This window comes from Myxocyprinus asiaticus, chromosome 26 (assembly GCF_019703515.2).
Source record: "Myxocyprinus asiaticus isolate MX2 ecotype Aquarium Trade chromosome 26, UBuf_Myxa_2, whole genome shotgun sequence".
NCBI classification, from domain to species: Eukaryota; Metazoa; Chordata; class Actinopteri; order Cypriniformes; family Catostomidae; genus Myxocyprinus; species Myxocyprinus asiaticus.
This window is the reverse complement of record NC_059369.1, coordinates 21,220,687-21,246,490: the sequence shown is the minus strand read 5'-3', so window position 1 is coordinate 21,246,490 and position 25,804 is coordinate 21,220,687. Positions and strand designations below refer to the sequence as shown.

The window sequence follows — 25,804 nt, the reverse complement described above, 5'->3', positions numbered from 1 at the left end:
ATTATTGTATAGATTAACTTTATTATTATTATTATTATTATGTATTATTATTATGGAGTTACAGAACAAAAGTGGTTTCGGTGTACCCCTAATAAGAACATTTAGAATTGTTCTATTATTCCAAAGTCTAATTAAATTTAATAATTTTCAGTTTTCAGTTTTTGGCCTAGTGTGTCCAGAATTTTCGGTTTCGGCCAAGAATTTTCATCGCAATAGGTTCAAGTGAACATGAACAAGCATAAAAGTTAACATTCTAAATGACATGCAAAAAGCACAGACCAATCAGCTGTGAGCTTAAGTAGACCTCAATGTCAGTTAAATGGGTGAAGAACCTGTATCCTACTTTATTTTCAAAGGAAATCCACTGGTATAAACATTTATTTATTTTATAATTATTGCTTTAATGTTATTGTTGCTAAGAAACAGAAGATAATTTAAATTAGTAGACCAGACCTGAAACATCACAAGCTGGCATTAAAGTAACAGTCAGAAGTTATTTAAATATGTAATAAAATGTTTGGCAAAAAAGATTCACACATATGATATTTGGTAAGAAAAATAATTTTATATCAGACGGACAGGATGACAAAGTGGCTGGAGTAGCTCTGCAGCGTGTCAGAAATAGACGCTTACATTGTAGACAGCTTCATTGATTATTATTTGATCTATTTGCATCTGACGTGACGCAACGCTTGCATTCGGTGTAGACAGGGTGTTAGGACACGTCCACACTTTCATTTGAAAACGCAAAGATTTTGCTATGTTTATGGCTCTCTTCTACACTGGAGACATTTTTAAAAATGCTCTCCGTAACCATATACTTGGGAGGTCATGAAGAGAATTTTCAAAATTCTAAATTTTCAGTGGAGGAAAAAAAACTATTCTAGTGTGGATTAGAAGCATAAACGCAACAAAATCAATGTATATTCAAACAAAAACGTATTAGTGTAGATGTGGCCTAAGTCTTATAAAATATTAACTTACTCAGCGGAAAAACTAATAAAGCATCTAATGAGGGCATCCGTTGCTCATTTTACCAGTTAAGGGATTTTTTAAAACTCTGCTTCATGTTGTACCCAAAAGCACCCCTTTACTGTGGTAAAACCACTGTAATGCACAGCTTTGTAATACACTCCTCATACATCTAAATACGTGGTGCCTGACAACTCATAGAGTCAATAGGGCCCCTTCGACCATCGCACCTTGTGTTAAAAGCAAACGGTGAGGCAATCAACATTTAATAAAGGCAATCAGAAGCAAACTCATAAGTCCTGGGGTAGAGCTGATTTAATGACCGCTATGTGTGGCTTCACGTCACCCATGTTCCCCCAGGACAGAGAAAAACATAAAATAAATGAAGAGATCCAGACCGCTGTCCATCTCTGCCATCTTTCTGGGTTAATGATGCCATAACGATCATCCTATAACACACAGTCTCGCTATGAAGGAGAGAGCTAGAGCGGGAGAAGGAGAGGGAGACTCTCTTTCATTTCCAGATAATTAATAATAGATAAAAGCCTGACTTGTTCTGCATGGCTTAATAGCTTTTAATAGCAGGGAGAATGACGGGAACACGCACGGCTGTGTCTCCAGACGCTGACCTGCAGACCTCCAGAGACACAGTCATCTTGCTGCAGCACAGAGGGGGGAGGCGTACCTGAGCCAGAACAGACCCACACTCACACGCACTGTAAAAAGAAGCCCATGCACTTACTCAAACGCACAAGCAGGCACAAACACACCCAAGAGAGCGCTGTTCGTGGGCCTGCTCTCTGAATGGTGCAATTCACTCCTGCCAACACGCATATAAAAATACATACGCTCTTTCCTGTAAGCACTACACATATCACAGGCAACCACCAAAGATTAATACCCAGACACAGCACATGAACACAACACAAATGTACACACAAATATCTTGAGATAAAATGTATGGCTCATGTGGTATTGTATATAATATTTGTGCGTGTTTACTACACCGATAAAGGCAAGATACAGCAACAAAACAGCTCCACTAAGAGAATGCGCATGGCTTTAAAATGAAAGCACACTAGACCTCGGCAATAGCTCCAGATAGTGACCATCACTGCAGCAGAATGACTGCACCATTCCTGCAGCATCCGGTCGAGGGTCACAGAATGTTAGAAGTAGGGGTGGAGCAACCATTTATTCCCCCCAGTTTTTAGAAAATAATCATTACATTTAAGGAGTTTTATTTTGCTATTGTGCTTTATTTTGCTCTGTGCCTGCTCAAAATTCTACGTAAAGACACAATGCCGCATAAAAGCCAGACGAAATTAAGCCTGCTTTCTGACCCACCTCAGCCCCTACTATCAAAGGCAGTTCTGATGCTGCTTTGGTTCTGTGTAAATTAAAAGCTTCATCAGAGCAGCCTTAAACATTGTTTTTGTCATGACATAGCATACATTTCATAATTTGGTTTCATATTTAAAAGTATAGCTTATATTTCATAAATTTCATATTCCTATATTCATAATCTTTTATTTTATAAGACATGAATCTTATAAAATTGTTTATGCAATGTTTGCTGTGTAAATGCATTTATGCATGCTCTGAGCAGCATTAAATAGTCTGAGAACATACACCTAAATGCCGCCACAGATGCAGCTTCTGTGCTTTTGCAGTGTAAAGATGGCCTAACCCTCTTGTTGTGGAGACAACTTTTATGTTTGGGTTTTTTTTTTTCTAAAAAGCTTAGCATAAGTGTTGGCAAAGTTGCTGTGGGGTCAATTTGACCCCAAACATAATAGAGGTTTAATGGTTTGTGACCATTTTTAGCAAATCAGTTAGGACGAACATTACGTCACCTAATTAATATTGAGCCAGTCTGAATTATGTTTACATTGTGTCCCCCACCACTTTTCATCTTTCTTAACCACCTGATTAGTAGTGGGGGGGAACTTTATTTCAAAGTATTGTGATATTTAACCTCACTACACTATAACAATATTCTAACACCAAGACCAGATATTTTCAGTTACATTTTTATATTTTCTTGGGGAACATAGAGATTGACCACTCAGAGCAAGTGTAAGAGAAGACAAAACGTACTACAGCATTACCTAAATGAACACTCAAATAATTTAGACCAAAATGCAAACTCAAAACAAGCTCAGAATATAAGTCTATGATTTATTTCATTTGTAAAGATGTCCACGCTGATCCTCCGTACAGCTGGACTGCTAGGGCTTTCAGATAATTATAAACACGCTGGTACCAAGGTACGTTTTTCCCTTTCAAAACATTTTATTTTTCAATGATGCTGCTACTTTCATGGCTCTAAAATGAATTAGGAGGTTCTGCAGTTGTCCAATAAAGATGAATGTGAAACAATATCAAAATATCATAGCTTTGAATTGCAATACACAAAACAAAGAAATCATAAAGAAATCATTATTATCGGGGCCTGGGTAGCTCAGCGAGTATTGACGCTGACTACCACCCCTGGAGTTACGAGTTCGAATCCAGGGCATGCTGAGTGACTCCTGCCAGGTCTCCTAAGCAACCAAATTGGCCCGGTTGCTAGGGAGGGTAGAGTCACATGGGGTAACCTCCTTGTGGTTGCTATTAGGGGTTCTCGCTCTCAATGGGGCGTGTGGTAAGTTGCACATGGATCGCGGAGAGTAGCAGTGAGTCTCTGTGGTGTCATTCACAGCGAGCCACATGATAAGATGCACAGATTGACTGTCTCAGAAGCGGAGGCAACTGAGACTTGTCCTCCACCATCCGGATTGAGATGAGTAACCACGCCACCACGAGGAGCTACTAAGTAGTGGGAATTGGGCATTCCAAATTTGGAGAAAAGGGGATAAAATTAAAAAAAAAAAAAAAAAAGAAAAGAAAAAATCATTATCATATCACAACCCAGATTTCCACACAATATCGTATTGCCAGGTCCCTGCTGATTCCCACCGTTAAAGAATATCACCATTCAAACAACTGCTGCCATGTTGACAGCGAGAGTGTGGCATAAACAAAAACTAATATTTACACTCAGGCAGCCATTTGTCACCACCACACCACAGACGTTGTTTCCTCGATGTCTACGTCTCTCATTCACTCCTTCCCTGCAGCCAGAGCTGTTTTGAATGCGGGCCGAATTCTGTGACAGCTCCGCCCCAGAAAGCAAACACACACACACACAGTTGCAGTGGAATGACAGCGGAGATGGAGTGACAGGGATGAGTATTCCCCAAGCACAGTACGGAAGCGGGAACAGCAGGAACTCCGCTGTGGCCCTTATCACTCAACTAGGTCACTGTGTCCAATCAGGTTTTGGAGGCTGGCCCGTAAGGGTGGTACAGGCATTTCCTGCAGGATGGGCCACAGCTGACAGCCGCGCCCTCAGATCCTCGTAATCTAAATGCATTGGCTGCCAGCTACATCTCGCAGGTCTGTGGCACACTTGCATTGGTAGAGTGTGGTGCCAATCTGACAGCCTGGGGTTTTCCCGTAAGAGCTTCAACTTCAATAGCCTGTCCTCCAAATCTAGACCAAGGGACGGAGAGGGAAGCTGATTAACCAAATACGTTTATCAGCAGCGAAACTGCTCCGCTGCACAAAACAGCCTTAAAAACACAAAACAGCAACATTGGCCAGAAATGCAGTAAAGTGGGGGGAGAGAAACTGAAGGCTTACATGGCACAGGGACACATGGAAGACCAACTGGGCCCAGACCATAAGCTCACTGCTCCCTCACATTCAGAGAACAACATCACTACAAACATGCAGAACTGTTCAGCAGCTTCACCTAAAAAACACACAGCAGCCCTGGCCAATGGATCTAAGCTAAAGGAATTAAGGATGTGCAAAACTACGGCAATTTCAAAATTGACTAGTCCAATGGTTTTCAATTCTGGTGCTGGAGTACGCAAGCATTGCACATTTTGGAAGTCTCCATTATCTGACACACCCAGTTCAGGCCTTGAAGACTCTTCTAGTGAGCTGATGTGTTGAATCAGGCATGTTAAATAAGGGAGACATTCAAAATGTCCAGTGTCGCGCTACTTCAGGACCAGTATTGAGAACAAAGTTAAAAGAACTTGAACTTTTAAAAACACATCTCGAGATACTTGCATTCTGTTCCTTTTGTTGTGCTGTGTACAGATTTTTTTGTGCAAGAACATATTAAGTCTGAACAGCCCCTTAGAAGGCGTTCACATAAAAAGCATTCTTGCTTTTGCGGATATACAGCTGGATAGAGCGCAGCAAAATGGAACGGACACTGCATCTTAAAAACGCAACACTTGACACTTAAAAAACCAAGCGAGATGCAGCATGATGACCAAAAATGTCTTTCTGAAAGTTTATGGTTCTAGCAGTGGTGCTTTAAGGGAATTAATTTAAAGAAGCTAATTAAATGGTTAGTTCATCCAAAAATGAAAAATCTCTCATATTTTACTTACCCTCATGATATCCCAGCTGTGTATGACAGAACACATTTGAAGAAAAACAAAAATGTCTTAGCTCAGTAGGTCCTTAAAATGCAAGGGGATGGTGATCTGACTTTTGAAGCTCCAAAAAGAACTGACAGTCAGCATAAACGTCATCCATACAAATCCAGCTGTTAAAATGAGGTCTTCTAAAGTCACACGATCGCTTTTGGTGTGAAAATTACCAATATTTAAGTACTTTTTAAATCTAAATTTTCGCTTCCGGTCAGCAGCATTATGCGCATGAGATGTAATCCTGTTGGCATGCGAGACGCGAGAACTGACGCACGTGCGACAAACCCAGAAGAGCAGCGCTGTTTACAACTGAGTACGAGGAATGCTGTACAGAAGCTTGGTTGGTTCTGGTTTAGATCTGTATTTGTATCTGTATGTTTACTCACAATGGTGCATTTATGTGCTTATCCTGGATGTCTAAACCGAGAGAAGAACGTGAGATTACGTCCGTAACATGGCAACGCAAATAAGTCACACGTGAGACCGCGTGAACACCACTCTCTCATGAAGCTTACCGGAGGCAATGATTTAGAGATAAAAAAGTACTTAAATACTGACCTTTTTTCACAATAGTATCACTTTATAAGACATTAATTTAACCGCTGGAGCCATAACGATGACGTTAATGCTGGGATATCATGAGGGTGAGTAAATGAGAGAATTTTAATTTTTGGGTGAACTATCCCTTTAAACTAAACTCGTCAGCCTCACTAGTTCACTAGTCGGCTGTTGGATGACTAGTCAACCATCATGACCCATTCCTAACAGGAATGACGGACAAGAAGTAAGCAGAAATGGTGTAGAGAAAGAGAGCCAGCACATACAGGAGTGGGTGGATGGCAAGAGCACTTGTGTTGTCTTCCGGCAGCTTCGTGCTTTTGGGAGAACTTGGACAGCTCAAGTCAAAAGAGGGTCTTAGCCATACACACTATCTCTCTCTTTCTTTCTTTGTTTTTCTACTTCATTTTCACTAAAGGCATGTATGCTGCACCCAATCCAGGGCTAACTCTATACTCTCTCACCCTCTTTCGAGAAAAATTGAGGTGTATTGCGTGTTTGTGAGGATGCTTGAAGTAAGAGTAACTTTGATGTTTTACAAGAATCAACTAGAGATCCAAAACCCATCTGATGTGACGGAAGACAGAGATGAGACACAGAAAGAAACAAACACGCATATACACAAAAGCACAAAAACAACATTTTCTAGTGTAATCTGACAATCTCTATTCAGCGAAGGCCTCAAAAGCAACAACATATTATATAGTCTATTTAGCTTGGTGAAGTGTGTAATGTCTGCAGCATTACCATCATCAAATGGAACTGACCATTCGCTAAGCCCCGCCTTAAAAGCGCTTCTGACCAATCCTGTCTTAGCAACTGTTGCCCTCCCGCCATTACTCTGACACCCGATAGCTATTTTACAATGACAGCCTATTGAAGTAATGTGTGTTTGAGTACTTTTAAGCAGGATTTTATCCAAAAAATCAAACACATTGTTGCCGGGTCATTTGTAATAGTGACACGAGTTACCCAGAGAGGATACCCGCAGTGTTTTTCTTTCCTTTTTCAAAATAATCTTTAAATAAATCTGGAGAAAAGCATGATGTGGATTAAACTGTGTCAGCCCTCATATTTTATGCAAAAAGAATCCCCTTTTTCAAAAAGGTTTCCCCAAACACAACCATCTTTTTCCATTGGTCAGCCAAACAATAATCATAGTCCCGCCACAAACTTATGCCATTGGTTGAGCAAATGTTGCTGTGTCAGGTAGGTCGGGACGCTCAAACAAACAGAGCACTGTCTTGATAGCAACACAGAGCCATAGTGTTTACACTCTTAAGGAAGCGAACATCAGAATGGCATATTAAACTAGGATATGAGAAAGTATTTAAACAAAAAAAATTTGCTTCTTTACCCTGACACATTTATGCGAGTCTAAATCTTAGCCTAAACCAGCATGAAGATGACGCACATGCTTAAGGAATATTCCAGGTTCAATACAAGTTAAGCTCAATCGACAGCATTTGTGGTTTAATGTTGATTACCACAAAAATTTATTTTGACTCAACCCTCTTTTTCTTAAAAAAAATAAATAAATAAATAAATAAATCAAGGTTACGGTGTGGCACTTACAATGGTAGTGAATCGGGCCAATTTCTGGTGGGTTTGAAAGGCAGAAATGTGAAGCTTATAATGTTATAAAATCACTTACATGAATTCTTCTGTTAAAACTTGTGCATTATTTGAGCTGTAAAGTTCTTTAAATTGTCATTTTTATAATCATTTTAGGGTTTGTTGACATTATATCACCACGGCAACAGAGTTGTAAAATTGGATATTATTTTACACAGAAAAGATTAGCAAGTCATTTTATCACACTAAAATCTTGTTTATATGAATATTCTTTATTCCTTGTGGCTATATTTTTGAAAAAGTGAGTTATGTTCAAAATTTGGCCTCACTGTAACCCAAATTTTTGCTTTTTTTTAAAGAAAAGAAGAGGCAAGTCAAAATGTATTTTTGTGGTAATCATCAAGTCACAAATGCTGTCAACTGAGCTTAATTGAACCCGGAATATTCCTTTAAGCACAAAGTGACACACGCAGACACATTCTCTGTCACTCACACTCCTCCCACTCCGGTGCACACATGGCACATTCCTGGCCGAATGATGCGAAAGTCTGGCTAAAGGCCGTCAGCTGCCGTTTCCTCAGGAAAGCCCTGGGTGCAGTGTCAACTCTCCTTCTTCCTCTGCATTCCCCTCTCAACCACACACACACACACACACACACACAATGAAAGAGGCAGTTAGGGCCTCTTATCAGCTTAGCACAATCCCACCTTGAAACGCACAATGCGGAACATTAAGGTTTATATATTTATCTTGACACTCTTTGACTCTTTCCTTCTCAAACACACTCACTATTCACACTACTCACTCAGCGGCACAAATGTACTTAGAAACGCACACAAGCACATTCTTCGATGCAAAGATTCAAGAAAAGCATAAACCACAATGGCATCCGAACACACACACACTCACATCACAAAACGCGTGTGCTCGTATGCACACGGCGGAGCTACTGTGTTCACTAGAAGAAAACATAGTCAAAGATTAAAGGGGCGCTCGGATCAAATGTGAAATTTGTTTTTCATCTGTCTCGCCTGTCAAAGAAAAATGTTTCCAATATACCTGCGGAGAGAGAGAGAGAGAGAGAAGGACTGAGGAAGGTAGAGAGAGAGAGAGAATGAGCCCGATTGAAAGCAAAAGAGGAAAAGAGGGAACATGGAGGGAGAGCAGACGTGATTAAATCCTGTCTGCTGTGTGTGGCTGTCAGTGAGTGTGACACGAGGTTCAGATCGCTGCTCGCTAGGGAGAACACTATAATCACGTTCTCTCCGCCATGATGCTATCAAACGGGGACGGGACAGAGGGGAGCGACTACAGTGGGGGGTGGCAGAGCCTCAAACGGCTATATGCTAGGGATGCAAAACTACATCTTTTCAAAATCGACTAGTCTGTTGCTTGCCTGAAAGATTAGTCAATCATAATTTACTCACCCTCATGTTGTTTCAAACCCATATGACTTTATATCTTTTGTGGAACACGAAAGGAGATGTTAGGTAGAATGTTAGCCTCAGTCACCATTCGCTTTTATTGCATCTTGTTTTCCATACAATGAAAGTCAATGGTGACTGAGGCTGCAAGTTCCATTCTGCCTAACAATTCCTTATGTGTTCCACAGAGGAAAAACAAATCATACAAGTTTATAATGACATGTGGATGAGTAAATAATGGCAGAATTTTCATTTCTGTGTGAACTATCCCTTTTAAGAAGTGCTATATTATTACGCTGGTTTTGGTTTCAGCTGACCCTCATTAGATGCATTTCTTAGGGAGCGTTCAAAAAGGATATGTAATTGCGTACAAAAACAGCTGGATGGAGCACAACAGAATGGAACAGAACGTCAGGGTCTCAACACAAAAGTTAAACTAAACTACTTTAAACTTCACACGCTGTCTTAGAAATGCAACACCAAATATGTCCGTCTGCATATGAATGACTGTAGTGGCTATAATTTAAACAGGATGAATTTAAGGACAACTTCTTGGAAAGTATTTTACTGTGCAAACTAATCTAATAGGTAAAGCACAATACACTTTCAGCACACTAATTAAAATACCATCACAAACTATTGAAAATATCGAACTTAAAAATAAAAAAAGGAATGAGGAAAAACTCATCATGATCCATTAATACCACACGCACGCCCAACCTTCTCCAAAAACCCAGTGTACACCCCCTGGCAGATGGAGGGCCCAGTGCCGAACGCCCCTGACCTAGGAGGAGGACGGCCTCCTTGGATTCCAGCGCCTTCTGGGACCCTCCGGAAATAGATGTTCCCAGCACACCACCAACAATACCATCAACCGAACAGGAGGGAGAAAGAGAGCAGGGCGGTTGCACACAAAAAGACATAAGAGTAGAGCCTGACTTCTTGGGAGACAGAGAGTCTTAATTGCCTTATCCTGTAGTACAGGCTGGGGAGTGCTTTTTGACTTCGGCTTCCAATTTCAAGCTACAGCATTATTTAGTTTGATACAGACTTGATTAGGCATTACAATGTGTCCCTCTCTGAAGGAGCTTTGAGGCTGGCCTGCATCACTAGAGGACAGATTAACTTTGCAATCACGCTCCTTCTGGGACCCTTCCACTGTTTGTTTCGCCCGCTGGAGACCATGCCAGCGCATGTTTGTTTGTGTATGGGGATTTTGTGGGAGGGGTTCTTATTAAATGAACTCTACAGACACTTACAGCAACCCTTATTAAAGGATATGACCACAAGATATCAAAGGAAAGTGTGTGCGTGTGTTTGGGGGGGCTAACACTCATTCCTTGACTTCTCAAGTATATGAGAATTTCAAAAAACACAGTGTTCACTCCTCAAAACATAGAGAAATACATACCATACAAGCGGTGTTGGTGAATGTTCCGTAAAAAAATGGTACTTAACATTATTACATATTTTGCAAGGTGTGAATTTAGTGTAACCTAAATTTAAAAAGTAACATGTTACATGTTAGCCTACTTTGAAAAACTAATCTGATTACTTAAGATGCGCTAATGTTTTACATTATTGTCTCCTAAGAATGACTAAATATGTTACACCTTTAGCTGACAGTAATGCAAAATTAATTTTTTGTAAAAGTAAAGGTGTTACGTATTTAGTCACTTTTTAGTGTGTTACTTTAAAAAAAAACAATCTGATTACCTAAGACGCGCTAATGTGTTACAGTATTGTTTCTCCTAAAAGTGACTAAATACGTTACACCTGTATTTTTTACGCAAAATTACTTTTGCATTACTTTTTCTAACCGTCAGCTACGTGAATATGTTCTGGGGAAGGGATGATTTTTCAATTGCATTTGTTAGCTAATATATTAATAGAAAATGGCATAAACTTGGTGTAAATTCCATGCATCTATGCGTAATGAACATTACTTGTACTGTGTTGCAGTCTAATGCACACGAGCTAACTGTAAAAGCAGCCATAAAATAGCATTGACTGTATGCAACACACTTGGACTATACCAGATGATTACAGCCTGATTATTTCAGTACCGATCAGTAAAGTGTTGCATTTTACACTTGTATTGCCTGATATATCAGATTTTATGTATTTTATGAGTATAATGATGGAGCTAGATCCACTTAGAAAAAGAATCAGACAGCCCGGTTCCTGTCCGTCACTACAGCACAGGCCAAAAACAAAATTTTTAACATCTGTCCATCCATCCATCTAGCCATCCCATGAACACCACGGCCCCACAGGACACAACCCCCACGCCCCACCATCTCCAATTCTCTTTCTTTCCGCTCCCTCTCTATGCATCTCCTGGAGCAAGTCGGGCCCTGTTTGATGGTGACATGAAGCATTTATTAGGCGAGAGAAGCAGAGCAGGAAAGAGAGAATAAAGAAGAATTGGGAAAGCGTGTGTGTGTGTGGATGGTTAATAATTTCTGTGCACCTCTCTTGACCCTGGATTTTCTTTTTTTTTTTTTGCTGGAGCTGAGAGAGACCTCTTCCCCGTCAACTCCAACCAAGCTACACCACAACAACAAAGATGCACACCTATCAGAGCAGCACACAGCACACACATATTTGAGGACAGGCAGATGGATGATTAAATACACGCTGTGGCTGTAGCGTGGAGAACTTTACCTGGGGACTGAGCCGACGAGATATAACATAAGGTTAACTGATTTAGTTTGGATATGGCGAGTGTTTAGACACAGTTTGGGAGTAACTTTTGTCTCTCTGCCAGTGCTCTAACACATATGCACACATATACACATGTTAATCTAGCTATCAAAATGGGGATATTTATTATGGACTCCTATTGTTTTTATGTTAAGATAACTATAAATACAGACTAACCTTAATATAAATTTACATTTAGTAATTTAGCAGAAGCTTTTATCCAAAGCAACTCACAAATGAGGAACATATCAGGCAATTTGTCATACAAATGTCAACAATATCTGCAGTTTTGCACTGCCAAGTTCTCAGAGTAGCTGTAGTAGTATAGGAGCTAGCGCAGAAGAAAGAAACCGACAAGGAGAGCTTTATTATTATTATTATTATTATTATTATTATTATTAAATAGTAAGTGCAATTAGTGTGGAGTGGTTAAGTGCTCAGGGAATAGATGAGTTTTCAGCAGGTTCTTGACATTTATTCCTATGCCTACAAACTTTGTACATTTAGAAATGAATACATAAATACCCTCGCATACGTGAATGGTTGCAGGCAGGTGCTTCAGACATTACGAAGAAGAAAAAAAAACACATGTTGCCATTGCTTGCACTAAAGATAATATTTATTAAAACAGCAATGCTTCAGTCAAATTTGTAGCGTATGACCGAAATGTTGTCGTTTCAATAAATATAGGATTTCTTGCAAAGTCACATGTTTGAAAGGTTATGTAAGACTTTTTCCTTCTTTCTACACATTTTTAAAGATTTTTTTTTTCTTTGAAGACATCCCCAAACTTAGCTAACCGAGTCTCAAATGTATAGCTTAGTAGGGATACCCCCCCCCCCCCCCACACACACACACACACACACACACACACAGACACACACTTCCATACATGTGGCCTGAGTCGTCTCTCCTAACACAACACAACAAAACACTCAGCCATGCACTAGAACATTCACACACTAACATACACACAAAGATCTTCTACCTCTGAGTCACAGACTCTCTCAAAGACACTCAAAATAAAGTCTAAAACACGCTCAACTGGCAGAATTGGCTTTTAGAAATAACAGGCTTACAAATGTAAATCAGAATATCTGTGTTTTTCTACACATATTTTCAAATTTTCAGTATAAAGTTTCAACATATGGGTTTTATAAACTTGAGCTTGTACAGTCAGACAGGAGGATGAGAAGTGAGGTGAGGTGAACGGAGAGAAGCCGGAGAGTAATAATCACTCTTTGCCTCATTCAGTTCCTACGGGAGATTCTTGAATACATGAGCAGCCCTCCAAAAAAGCACATGCTAAATGAACTGCACACAATGGAAAACCTGACTTTTAATCAACAAATGAACACATCATAGACAAACGCCTGTTTTGTAAATGTCATTATTACGCTCGTTTTCTTTTTTCCCTCCCCTTTTTTTTCCCATTGTGAGCATATATGTGTGTGCTCGAGCGCTCTGAAACGAAGAGTGACTTTAATTGTTTCTTCAGTATAGCCCCGCTGTTTGCACGGGTTATTATCCTCAGCTTTGCGGGAGGGGGCAACTTGCTGTTTGACGGGGAATTAAATGAAGAAAAATAAGGAAAACAGGGCTGACTCCGGGAACAAGGACTCGTCTTTTTTGGAGGTCAGGCGGGCTAGAAGAATGGAGGGTCTTTTACAATGAGGGGCTAATTCTGTCTAAGCCCAAAAAGGCTTCTATGCCAGGTTCCAGACTAGCCTCAGGATAAAGCGAGGAAGCTTCACGCCTTAAAATCAATTTATCAAGGCATTACTAACCCAAAACAGCAAGCGCTGGTATCTCCGAGCACACATAATCTGTCCGTGATGAAACAGCAGACTTAAACATGGCTGGTGGACCTTCGATATCATTAGTCATGTTGGTGTTCTTAGAACTCGTTACTTTAATTGATAAGTGAAGGATCGCAGTCATTATTTATTACTTTGGCAAATCAATTACGCCTCCTTATTCCTCAACGTAACTGTCTGGAAGATCTAAAACAAGGTAAAGCCAGACGTTGTGACATTCGATGAACTATAAATTACTCCAAAAGTTTCATTTTGCAGAGTCAAACTCTGTGTTCTAAAGGGCAAGGCTGCTCAACTCTCTAAGTGTATCTTTGTTTTAGCGGTTTTGTTCTTGCTGGTGGAAAACTTTTTTAGGCCTCGTGAAATCGATAGGTTCAGCTCGAGAGAATGGGAGCCACAAGCGCTCAGGCGATTCCTATGTGCGTGGGCACATGCTCGATCAGGCAGGCACGTACCACACACATTCCGTGGAGCTTTAGTGGAAGTATTCCACCTCCGGCTACATCAGTCCTTCACTGGTCTTGCGAGGCTCCCTGGTCACTCGGCCATAGGAGGGCAAATGAACTGGTGAGGGGTCAGAGGGGATTCTGTGGGGTTCAGCAGGGGTCAAACCAGAACCAGCACTCCTCATTAATGACCTCTGCAGGCCTTCATCACCACCTCAAAAAGCGCAGGCCAGGGCCCAAAGCCTGTCCAGCGGGGAGACAGCCCAATAAATATATGCATCAGCCAGGTGTAGAGAGTGGACTTAATTGCCCCCTTTCCTTATGTTTAATGTACAGCCCAACGAGACAGGGCAGGGTCGTAGAGCAGCCACCCGAGGAGAGGAGAGAAGAGGAGAGGAGAGGAGAGGCCTTTAATAAATCTTTGATTATCAGACACTTGTCCATAAAGAGACTCAGGCCTGATAGACTCCTATACTTCTTACACTTACAGGAAAAGTTGAAAACACACACGTTTAAATCACATCTAAATGGAATGCACCCCTACAAAATTTGTGCACCGATACCGATGTATGAAACAACATCTGCTGATACGGATAGTTTGGTGGTTCTGCTTTTTTATGCTACCTTGTTTTGAATCACAGATAATTAATTATATTTTGTTTTATTAAGCTGTATATGTAAATATTATTCTCAATATCTTTACATGTGTTCCATGTTCCAGAGAAAATGCTCTCAGTTATAAACAAAACAATGAATCAAAAATCACATTAATGCATATTAAAGGGATCGTTCACCCAAAAATGAAATTTCTCTCATCATTTACTCACCCTCATCCCAGATGTGTATGACTTTCTTTTTTCAACAGAATACAAATTACGATTTTTAGAAGAATATTTAAGCTCTGTAGGTCCATACAATGCAAGTGAATGGTGATCAGACCTTTGTAGCTCCAAAAATCACAAAGGAAACAGAAAAGTAATCCATAAGACTCCAGTGGTTAAATCCATATCTTCAGAAGCGATAAAATATGTGTGGGTGAGAAACAGATCAAAATTGAAGTCCATGTTTTACTCTAAATCTCCACTTTAACTTCTACATCTGAACGTCACATGTGGTGCCTGTTTAGTTTCACTTTCACAACTGAAAGTGAAAGTTTAAGTGGAGAATTAGTGTAAAAAGGACTTAAATATTGTTCTGTTTCTCACCCACACCTGTTATATCTCTTCTGAAGATATGGATTTAAACACTGGAGTCATATGGATTACTTCAATGTTTCCTTTATGTGATTTTTGGACCTACAGAGCTGAGATATTCTTCTAAAAATCTTTGTTTGTGTTCAGCAGAAGAAAGTAATACGTATATGTGATGGCATGAGGTTGAGTAAATGATGAGAGAATTTTCATTTTTGGGTAAACTATCTCTTTAACTGAATTACAAATGATGATGCTTATCCCTTTTTAGCAGCATTCGCTTTAGCTTTAACAAACTTGTCATATTCCTTGCAGTGGTGAACTTTAAGGTAAGTAATCAAATTAATTGTGATGAAAATTTTAACAGTATTTCCACCTCATGAAATTCTAGCAGTGCAAAGCTTACAAACTGCAACACTGCTGTCATTGTCCCCTAGTTCAAAGTAATTCCACACAAGAGACATTTTCTTTCATACACAGCAGGAGTTGTAGGCTAACTGTCCAATGTGTTTTTCCTCCCTTTTTTGACAGGTAATAATAGGCCCAGATCACCAGCTGGGCCTATTATATACTGTATATACACCCACTGGCCACTTTATTAGGTACACCTGTACATCTACTAATTCATGCAATTATCTAATCAGCCAATCGTGCAGCAGGAGTGTTATGTATAAAATCATGCAGATATGGGTCAGGAGCATCAGTTAATGTTCACATCAACCATCAATAATGGGGAAAAATGTGATCTCAGTGATTTGGACCGTGGCATGATTGTTGGTGCCAGACGAGCTGGTTTGAGTATTTCTGTAACTGCTGATCTCCTGGGATTTTCATGCACAACAGTCTCTAGAATTTACTCCGAATGGTGCCAAAAACAAAAAACATCCAGTGAGCGGCAGTTCTGTGGATGGAAATGCCATGTTGATGAGAGAGGTTAACAGGGAATGGCCAGACTGGTTCGAACTGACTAAGTCTACAGTAACTCAGACAACTGCTCTGTACAATTGTGGTGAGAAGAAAATCATCTCAGAATGCTATTCTGAGATGCAGGTTGGTGCTGTTTTGGCTGCATGAGGGGGACTTACACAACATTAGGCAGGTGGTTTTAATGTTGTGGCTGATCGGTGTATATACACCCACCGGCCACTTTATTAGGTACACCTGTACATCTACTTATTCATGCGATTATCTAATCAGCCACTCGTGTGGCAGCAGTGTTATGTATAAAATCATGAAGGTATGGGTCAGGAGCTTCAGTTTATGTACACATCAACCATCAGAATGGAGAAAAAATGTGATCTCATTGATTTGGACCATGGCATGATTGTTGGCGCCAGACGTGCTGGTTTGAGAATTTCTGTAACTGCTGATCTCCTGGGATTTTCATGCACAACAGTCACTAGCACTTACTCAGAATGGTGCCAAAAACAAAAAACATCCAGTGAGAGGCAGTTCTATGTACGGAAATGCCTTGTTGATGAGAGAGGTCAACGGAGAATGGCCAGACTGGTTCAAGCTGACAGAAAGGCTACGGTAACTCAGATAACCCCTCTGTACAATTGTAGTGAGCAGAATAGTATCTCAGAATGCACAACATGTCAGACCTTGAGGTGGGTGGGTTACAAAAGTAGAAGACCACGTTGGGTTCCATTTCTGTTAGCCAAAAACAGAAAGCTGAGGCTGCAGTGGGCCTACCATTTGTGTACCTCAGCAGAAATCAAGATTTGTCAGACCAGGCAATGTTTTTCCAATCATCTACTGTCCAGTTTTGGTGAGCCTGTGCCCAACTGCAGCCTCAGTTTTCTGTTCTAAGCTGACAGTAGTGGTACCCGGAGGGGTCTTCTGCTGCCATAGCCCATCCACCTCATTGTTTGATGTGCTGTACATTCAGAAATGCTTTTCTGCATAGCACTGTTGTAACGTAAGGTTATTTGGGTTACTGTCACCTTCCTATCAGCATGGACCATTCTGGCCATTTTCTTCTGACCTCTGTCATTAACAAGCCGTTTTCACCCACAGAACTTATAATATTATAATAATTAATAATTTTCTTTATTTATTTATCACACATTATACATTTGCACATATACAGTGAAATTCTTCTTTTTCACATATCCCAGCTAGGCTGGGGTCAGAGTGCAGGGTCAGCCATGATACAGCGCCCCTGGAGCAGATAGGGTCAAGGGCCTTGCTCAAGGGCCCAACAGTGGCATCTTGGCGGTGCTGGGGCTTGAACCCCGACCTTCTGATCAGTAACCCAGAGCCTTAACCGCTGAGCTACCACTGCTACTTCCGCTCGCTGGATGTTTTTCGCACCATTCTCTATACACTCTAGAGACTGTTGTGCGTGAAAATCCCAGGAGATCAGCAGTTACAGAAATATTCATACCAGCCCGTCTGGCATCAACATTCATGCCACAGTCTAAATAACTGAGATCACATCTTTCCCCCATTCTGATGGTTGATCTGAACATCAACTGAAGCTCCTGACAAATATCTGCAAGATTTTATACATTACACTGCTGCCACATGATTGGCTGATTAGATAATCGCATGAATAGGTAGATGTACAGGTGTACCTAATAAAGTGGCTGGTGAGAGTAAGTATATAAAAAAAAGAATCTGGACAATGTCCAATGTTTGGCCGATATGTCAGTGCATCTCTATACACTAGCCCAAAAACTAAAAGAAAACTTTTTTTATATTTTTAGAATTTCGAAAATGAAAAAAAATTACAACAATTATTTGCTTTATTTATAAATCAATTTTCCAATTGAGGACGTACCTGAATATCACCAAAATGAGGTTGTCAGATTTACTGTAGCTCAGTTTTTGGGACAATTTTTGATCTGATCCACTCCAACCTCATAAGAACTGCTGATTGATAGTGTGACAGGCCTAAATTCTAAAACTACCCCTATTCTAGGTCACCAAACAATGTTCTGAATGTAAAAGAAAGCTTTCAAGACATGCTCAAACATTCTAAACATCCCAAAATATGCTTTCTAAATGGTACAGACAAAAGTCCTCGCAACCCTCTGCGGACTAGGTGAAAATGGCTGCCATGTTTTATCTACATGGGTATGAGCAGCTTTGAGAGACTCTTTCTCTGCGCATTGTTCCAGCACGTTTTAATCTGCCCTCTGCAGCAGCCCAGTCCGGGTTCCAGAGCGAAGCATCTTAGAACGGCTGTGATCCTCCGGGAAGGCCTGACAGGGGAGCCTTGGCTGGCAGGCTTGGTGGGGAAGGAAAGGGGGGGGGGGGGGGGGGGGGGCGATGGGAATGTCAAATGCACAAACAGAATTAATAACAGCAGTTGTCAGAGCGACGCTTTCTCTTTAGAAGTGAAGCGTGGCATGGAGCGGGTCCTGAGCGGGTCCGCAGTGAGTGCCGGTTCTGGGCCACTGAACCCAGGCCTTCTGATAAAGCATGCAGCTAAGCCGGTACAATAGCAGAGCCAATGACTGAGCTCTTACATTAAGACAGATTCTTCCCCACAAAACTAGCAGGCAGGCTGCTGATAAGTTGTCGTCATTGGCAGATATGAACTGCCCACCAGGGATAAACAACCATCCAAACCAGTCCTATTTTCCTCCCACCCTACACCCCATCATAGACAAATTATGCTACAATCTCCTCACCAACAGGGGTCACTGCAGAGAGAGGACAATGGACACAGATAATTGTCTGCCCTTTTAAATAAAAACTCTGTTTTAAAAAAAAAATAAATTTAAAACGAGTTTGCCTCTTAACATCACAATATCAGCTACATCAACAACCAAAGACAGTCATTATAAAAAGACCTCAGCTGCTTTCAAACTGTGCACAATTACATTTTTTTTTTTCCTGTTCCTGATGAAATACTTTGAGTTGTTTAAATAATTGTTCATGCTGTGAAGTCAATGGAAACACAAAAAAGAAAGAGCATAAAACTCAATTTTGTGGTTCATCTCCCATTACCTCAAATTCACACCCTCTAACAGTCAACACAGAGATGCAAGCACCAAAGTGACTAGAACACTTATCTCACTCTCTATCCTCACATAAAACATCTGGAATGAAAAAAAAAAAAAAAAAAATGAAAATCCTTATTAGGATTCCACATACATTATCTTCAATTTCACTTTATGTTCACTGAGCAAAACACCAAGCAAAAAAGTGTCATTTGTTTGTCACAGGATTAGGAAAATCTACCAAAAAAAATTCAATACAACAGAAATGTTAACCCAATATTGACTACAAATTATCTCAGCAATTATTCTCAACAAACCATCATTTATAAATGCGCAACAGATGCGACGGGGTGATTAACCGCATAAAAATGGAAGCATAACACAAATTAAAGCATGAAATAAGACAAACGGGAATGCGTAAGAATGCTGGGGGGTTCTCGTTCCATGATCTCTTCATTTGTGGCTCTGCAGCCCTATGGTAACTCAATTCAACATTTTACAGCAACCCACTGACCAATGAAACTTCTGTGCCATTGCCAAAAACCTAGGTGACAATAAAAAAAAAGCCATTTTATTTTAAAACCAGATGTTGCCAGAAAGGGCGGAAAGCAAAGAGATACACATATCTACATTGCTGAGACAAAAAAGATCAACAAATCACACAACCACACATTATAGCTTAATTTCCTCTTTCTTAACCTCTGATGTCTAACGCAATTCTACTACAAACCACAACGTAAGCCCAGTGTTTCAAACAATACTCCTGAAATCACAGAACAGAAAACCTCTGTTCTGTGGTAGATCAGATCAGCGTCAGATTTCTTTAAAGTTGAAGAAATGCGCACCTTGAAGCCTCACATAAGAAAATCAGATCAATGAAATTACTTACATACACACCTGACACATTATACAGTATCTCACTTGAATTACAAATATTTTCAAAATGGCTTATTTGCTCATATCCAATTGTCCCAGCAAAAAAAAAAAAACAAAAAAAAAAAAACAATGCTGTTGTTTTGCAAATCTTAATAAGAAAGTCTTGTTTTCTTCACAGTCCCTCAGTAGTTAAATGCATGTTTAAAACAGTAAGTAATTACCCAATTCCCAATCCAAGCCCTTGCTAAAGGATACATTCGGCAGAAAGGAACTACAAAAGCTAACTGCATTCTTAAAAGACATTTCAACTTCGAGTGAAACAGCAACATACACAAACACATCCATATACCAACATACACAGAAAGACACTGGTGGCGCTGGGTAGGCAGGAATAATGCCATTAGCTCTTGATTTCTTTTTCAGCAAGCTCCATACAAGCATTACTCAAATGTTTCTCCCTTTAGTAGAATTAAAAGTCCAATTTGATTTGACTGACTGTAAACAACGCTAAAAATATGGAAATACGTGCCCTCACTGTCTCCCTTTCTGTCGTGTGCATTCATCCCCCTCTTAATGTCCTGCAAATGAAGGGGATTTATTAATGTGTAATTAAGTAATAATCATCACTACATAATGCATGAAACACTCATGGGGACGGTGGAGATATGAAACAGGAATGCCACGACCGAGCACTCGGTGCATAGACACACATTAAAAAGGGATTAATTGAGAGAAATAATATTTTGATAAACGCAGCTCTCTCTTCCCCTCTGACGAACGCTCACTGTCTTTTTCCTCTAAATAATCTCCCTCTCTCTTTCTCTCTCGTGAACACTGGCAATCACAGTTTCTAATGTAATGTGATGTGAGAGCATGACTTCCTTCTCTGGAAATGAATCCCTGTTCTAATGTGATGGGCATGTGTTAGTTCACTGCACATGCTTTCTACAGTCATAAACACCTGCAGATTTGAACATACAAGCAAAAAATAATGACAAACAAGCTTAACCTCCAGATGAGCAAGCTAATACACCAGACACCGTGACATTAAAAAACACAAATGATTTTGTGCTAACCATACTCTAACATATTGCCGGAGCTCCTCTAATGCATACCAATGAAAGCTAAAGGTGCAGGGCTGAGATAGGGACAGTGTGAGCCTCCGTTCAATATTTAATTGGCCTCTGATTGACGTGCATCGCTGAGTCAATACAATCACTGTTTACCCCCAAACCCCTTTGCTGCAGCAGGCAAATGCAAAAACTGCAACAGTGCAATCTAACCGTGTAATTCTTGACAACAAAACATTTGCTTTGAAATTGCCTTTTTCTATTTTGATATTGAAAAAAAAAAAAACATATTTAATGTTTGGAAAAAAACTGTAATATGATTCATATTTAAATATAATTTCCCCATTACTTTGCATGTGAGTATTAAAACCCCGTCAAAAAAAATCAAGTTACTGGTTACAGGCTTGTATATAGACTGCTCTCTTTCTCTCTCCTAAATAACTCAACAACGATGTTTAGGATCAGTCTGTACCCAGCAGGCTGTCAATATTAAATATCTTTAATAACAATGACTGAAGCCTGATTGTTAAAATGTATTATTTATTACCCACTTCTATCCATGCAAACTTATGACCATTCCCCACCGCTTATGAGGAACCTCTGCAGATTGTGGCCGTTAATTAAAACAAAAAACTGGTTATTATTTGGGGGAGGGGGTACTAATACGGGCCACATGGCCACCCAAAAGCCCATCTGGTTTCTTTTGGGGTGAGGGTGCCAAGTGATATCTCGACCGGCAGCACAATATTTGCTGTATATTACTGATGGGCATGACAAAATAACAGCAGGCCTTTATTGGTCCTAAATTCACCTGCCTGTGAGTGTGTCGAGTCTTGTAGGAGGGGCGTGAATGAGATGGGTTTGTGTGTGACTGATTCTGTCATGGCAGTCACAACCAGGAATAATCAGCAAAGGGGGGGAAACACCAAACTTAAAATTTGGTTGGGGGTGGCTCCAAAATGTGTGTTACATAAACATTTCAAATTATGCAGTATTAGGCTACAAGAGAAGTAACATACTTATTTAACCCTTGTGCATCAATTAAAAAAAGTTACCCAGAGGTCCTTTGAGGACAAAAATGTCCACGTCAAAAAACTGCCATAATAATATTATATATTAATATTATTTTCCACTTTCAATTAGTTAATTTTTTAACCAACATTAGTCCTTGTCATAACTACTATCATTCATTTTCAGGATTTTAACCCTTTAAATGCCAGTTTGTTTACATAATGCCACCATTGTTTTTTATGAAAAGAAAAAAACACACAAAAAATTATTTTCCATATACTAAAATGCTAAAGGGGAAAAAAAAAATATATATATATATATTTATATATATATATATATATATAATATTATTATTATTATTATTATTATTTATTTTTTTTATTTTTTTATCAGTCAATGATTAGCAGCAGAGGACAAAATGTCCATGTCAAAACACTGCCATAAAAATATTATATATTCATATTATCTTCCACTTTCACTGACTTTTTTTTCAGTCCTGATCATAACTACCAAACATTTTCTGGATTTTAACCCTTTAAATGTTTGTTTACATAATGCCACTGTTGTTGTTATTTTTACACACACACACACATTTCTCAAGACACACATACAAAACACAGTCTTGACATCCATACCAACACACCCACACAATTTTAGCTGCATCATTTATTCAACTGGCCTGCAATGCTCTATAATACAGCTAACATAAAATAGGAAAAAAGCATGTATTTGCTCCATAGGCTAAACATGTAAAAAATGGCACCATCTGGTGGAAAATATAAAAAATTAAATTTTGAAGCCAGGGCTCTGGAATGAAAGCATAATATCATAGAATTCATGATTTTATGCTTTAATGGCACTGGGATCAAATATTGCAGTTTTAATTGGTTTCAATGGGGACATTTTTATTCTGAATCTGCTGAGTGTAACTATTGTGCACACAGTGTATTATAGATGCATTATAAGAACTGAGGTTGAAATATCAAAATTCCCCCAAAAATACACATCTTTGGCTAAATGTATGCTGTTGGCATTAACACAAATGGAAAAAAAACAAAAATGAAAAAGACAAAAATGTCCTGAAGGTCGCACAAGAGTTAAACACTTTTAGTGTTACATTATGCAAATTATAATGGTATCACATAAAAATATTGACATATATATATATATATATATATATATATATATATATATATATATATATTAACAAATAAATCATACAAATTGGCCTTAAAGTAAACTCAAGCATTATTTCAGTTTTTCAGGTAAACACAGCAAATTTTCTTTAAATGGGAACTTACATCTGCTGGAACGTTATAATTAAAGAGTTTCTTTTTTTATTATCTTCCCATGCATGAAACCATAACTCTCAAAAGTGTCACTATTCAAAGCAAATGTATTAAATCGACGAATTTCACAATCCCCGCCAGTTTCTGATTGGTCATGTGAGTTGTTCCCTCGTCTCCATAAAAAAAATAAAAACCTGAAAGCTTACCTTTAACGGAGCGCGGTTTGGCCTGCTTGCGTCTAGACATCTCCGTCTTTTTTCCTTCTTTTAGTGCGTATTTTGTCCTTTCCGATCAATAATGACAGTTTACACGCAAATACTTCTGAGATTTCTTCACGTTGCCTGTTGCAATGCGGCAACTTCAGTCTAGATAGTCCAGAAGCATTCACAGGAAGAGAGAGTAGTGGAGCAATGGAGAGGCGCAGAAGCGCCCGGATATTCCAATGATCGAACTTCTCCAGACGCTCGACTCAACCTGTAGATTTAAGAAATAACTTGCGCGTTTTCGCCTGCTCGAAACGCGAACGCTCTTTTGTTCCTCCGTGACGGCGGAGCGGGCACACACGCTCAGAGTTTCGTGCCTAAATTACAGCATTGCGATCACACCTGATCAGTGACGAGAGATGCCAATACTTCCCGATAATGTGGCAAACCCACTTAAACAATGTTTAGGTGTTGGTTTTTCATATATACGTCCAGCGTGCTCCTCTCGAGATTCTGTTTTTGCAGTTGTCGGAACAGTCTTTTTTCGGCGTGATCCCGCGAACGCCGAACCGCCCTCCTTTGCGCTGTTATTTCTCGGAAGGTGCCACTCTCAATGCCATTTTTACCTGCGGGGATTTTTTTTCCCTTCTTGTTTATCCCCCCTATATCCTAAAAGCCGTTAATATTTCTAGTTGCTAGCCTCTCTCCCTTTTTCTTTGTCCTGACACTGGTCTTCCCTCCGCCTCCCGATCCGACTGCTGGCGGAGCTGCAGCGCAGACACACATAATAAAGCCAGGCTTGGCTGGAAATGTAGCCGTGTCCCAGCAGGAGGATGTGAGAGTAGAGTCCCGGCGGGGGAGCGCTCTGATCCCGCAGGGAGCTCCGCACAGCCTGGGCTGAGCAGACAGAGAGAGCCAACAGCACCAAACCATGGTCAGCCATGGAAACTACAGCTTAACTTAGAGCACGGATCGGGGCCAAAACACGGGGCTTCGAGGAAACTCTACAGCGTGCAAGAAAAAAGACGGACTGGATTCATTTTTGCTGCGGTCCTTGCCCTCTTTTCGTCGTGTGCTCGTGCCATCATTTTGGGTTCACTCCAGCGTTTAACTGTCGAGTGGATACTATCCCATTATGAGTGTTTTGGGGTATTCGCCTTTTAACCTTTACCGTTGATCTTTTTATTACGTCTTCTATTCGGTACATTTTTGAAGTTTTTCAGCGAATAAATATGGCAGAATTTGGGATTAAAGGATAGCCTTTATTCGGTGCGTGTTTAATTATTAAGATATGCATTTTATATTTTTGGAAATGATGCAAAGGTGTTTTACATATCTGAATGTTTTTTTTTTTTATTTTTTTTTTATGATAGACTATGACGAGAAGTGCAGTTTAATTCCAAGTGTATTTTTTTTTTTTTTTATCAACTTAAAAAAAGCATTGATTTTTTTTGTGTGCATGTTTATTGGCTGGGTTATGCCTTTTTAGTGTTCACGCCGTCTGCCCAGTTATAGAAACAGAATCATTTTGGCAAAAATCGAACTAAGAAATGGTCAAAATCACGCGCGTTTTGCCGGAGCTGCTAGGCCGTTGTCATGGATAACATGGTGGGGCTCCCTGTCTTGGGGAGTTTCAATCAGCGGGATGTCCCGCAGATTGAGCTTGGCACCCCCGTCGAGCCACTGAGCGGCCTTTAAAATTGACCCCCTGCGGAGGACCAGGGCCCCTCTTGTCTCGTCTGAACTCCCCCTGAAACGAGCGCGCGCCTGGAGACCGCTTTTAAAAGCGCTTCTGGCGTCCCAGATAGAGAGAGAGAGAGGCAGCTGGCACGAAGGGGCGAAAGCTCACGGCAGTGATACTCTTTTTCTCGGATAAATTCAAAGGAGGAAAATAGCCCACATTACAAGCTTCTTTAGGGTCAAGCACAGCCGAGACTTGAATGTCTTGAAAGAGTGGCATTGTGAGATCACATAGCAAGCCATTACAACCACTGTCATCTCTTCACAGATTTGCTTTTTTCTTTTGCAACAACGAACAGTTTAGAATAAAACTTACAAGACATGTGGATGGAATTAATTAAGACGCTGGAGAAAAAGAGGTGTGAACTGCAAATGTGGTGGTCCTGATTGGAATAGACACTGTTGCTATTTTAGGAAGATTTTAATGAGTGGCAAAAATTTATTTATTATTTATTTATTTATTTGAGCTTGGGTGAT

General features: G+C 40.0%; 1 protein-coding gene across 4 annotated transcripts in view; it reads right to left on the bottom strand.

Moving 5' to 3' along the window:
• LOC127417404 (zinc finger protein 423-like) overlaps window positions 1-24,856 on the bottom strand; it is a 207,034-nt gene extending 182,178 nt beyond the window's left edge. The window contains exon 1 of one of the 4 annotated variants that reach the window (XM_051657436.1): window positions 23,591-24,856. In XM_051657436.1, the coding sequence (XP_051513396.1) occupies window positions 23,591-23,630 (40 nt within the window). In that variant the 5' untranslated portion in view covers window positions 23,631-24,856. The remainder of the gene's footprint in view (window positions 1-23,590) is intronic. The other 3 variants (XM_051657437.1, XM_051657438.1, XM_051657439.1) reach the window with 3 other exon arrangements.
• Window positions 24,857-25,804: the final 948 nt, after the last annotated feature.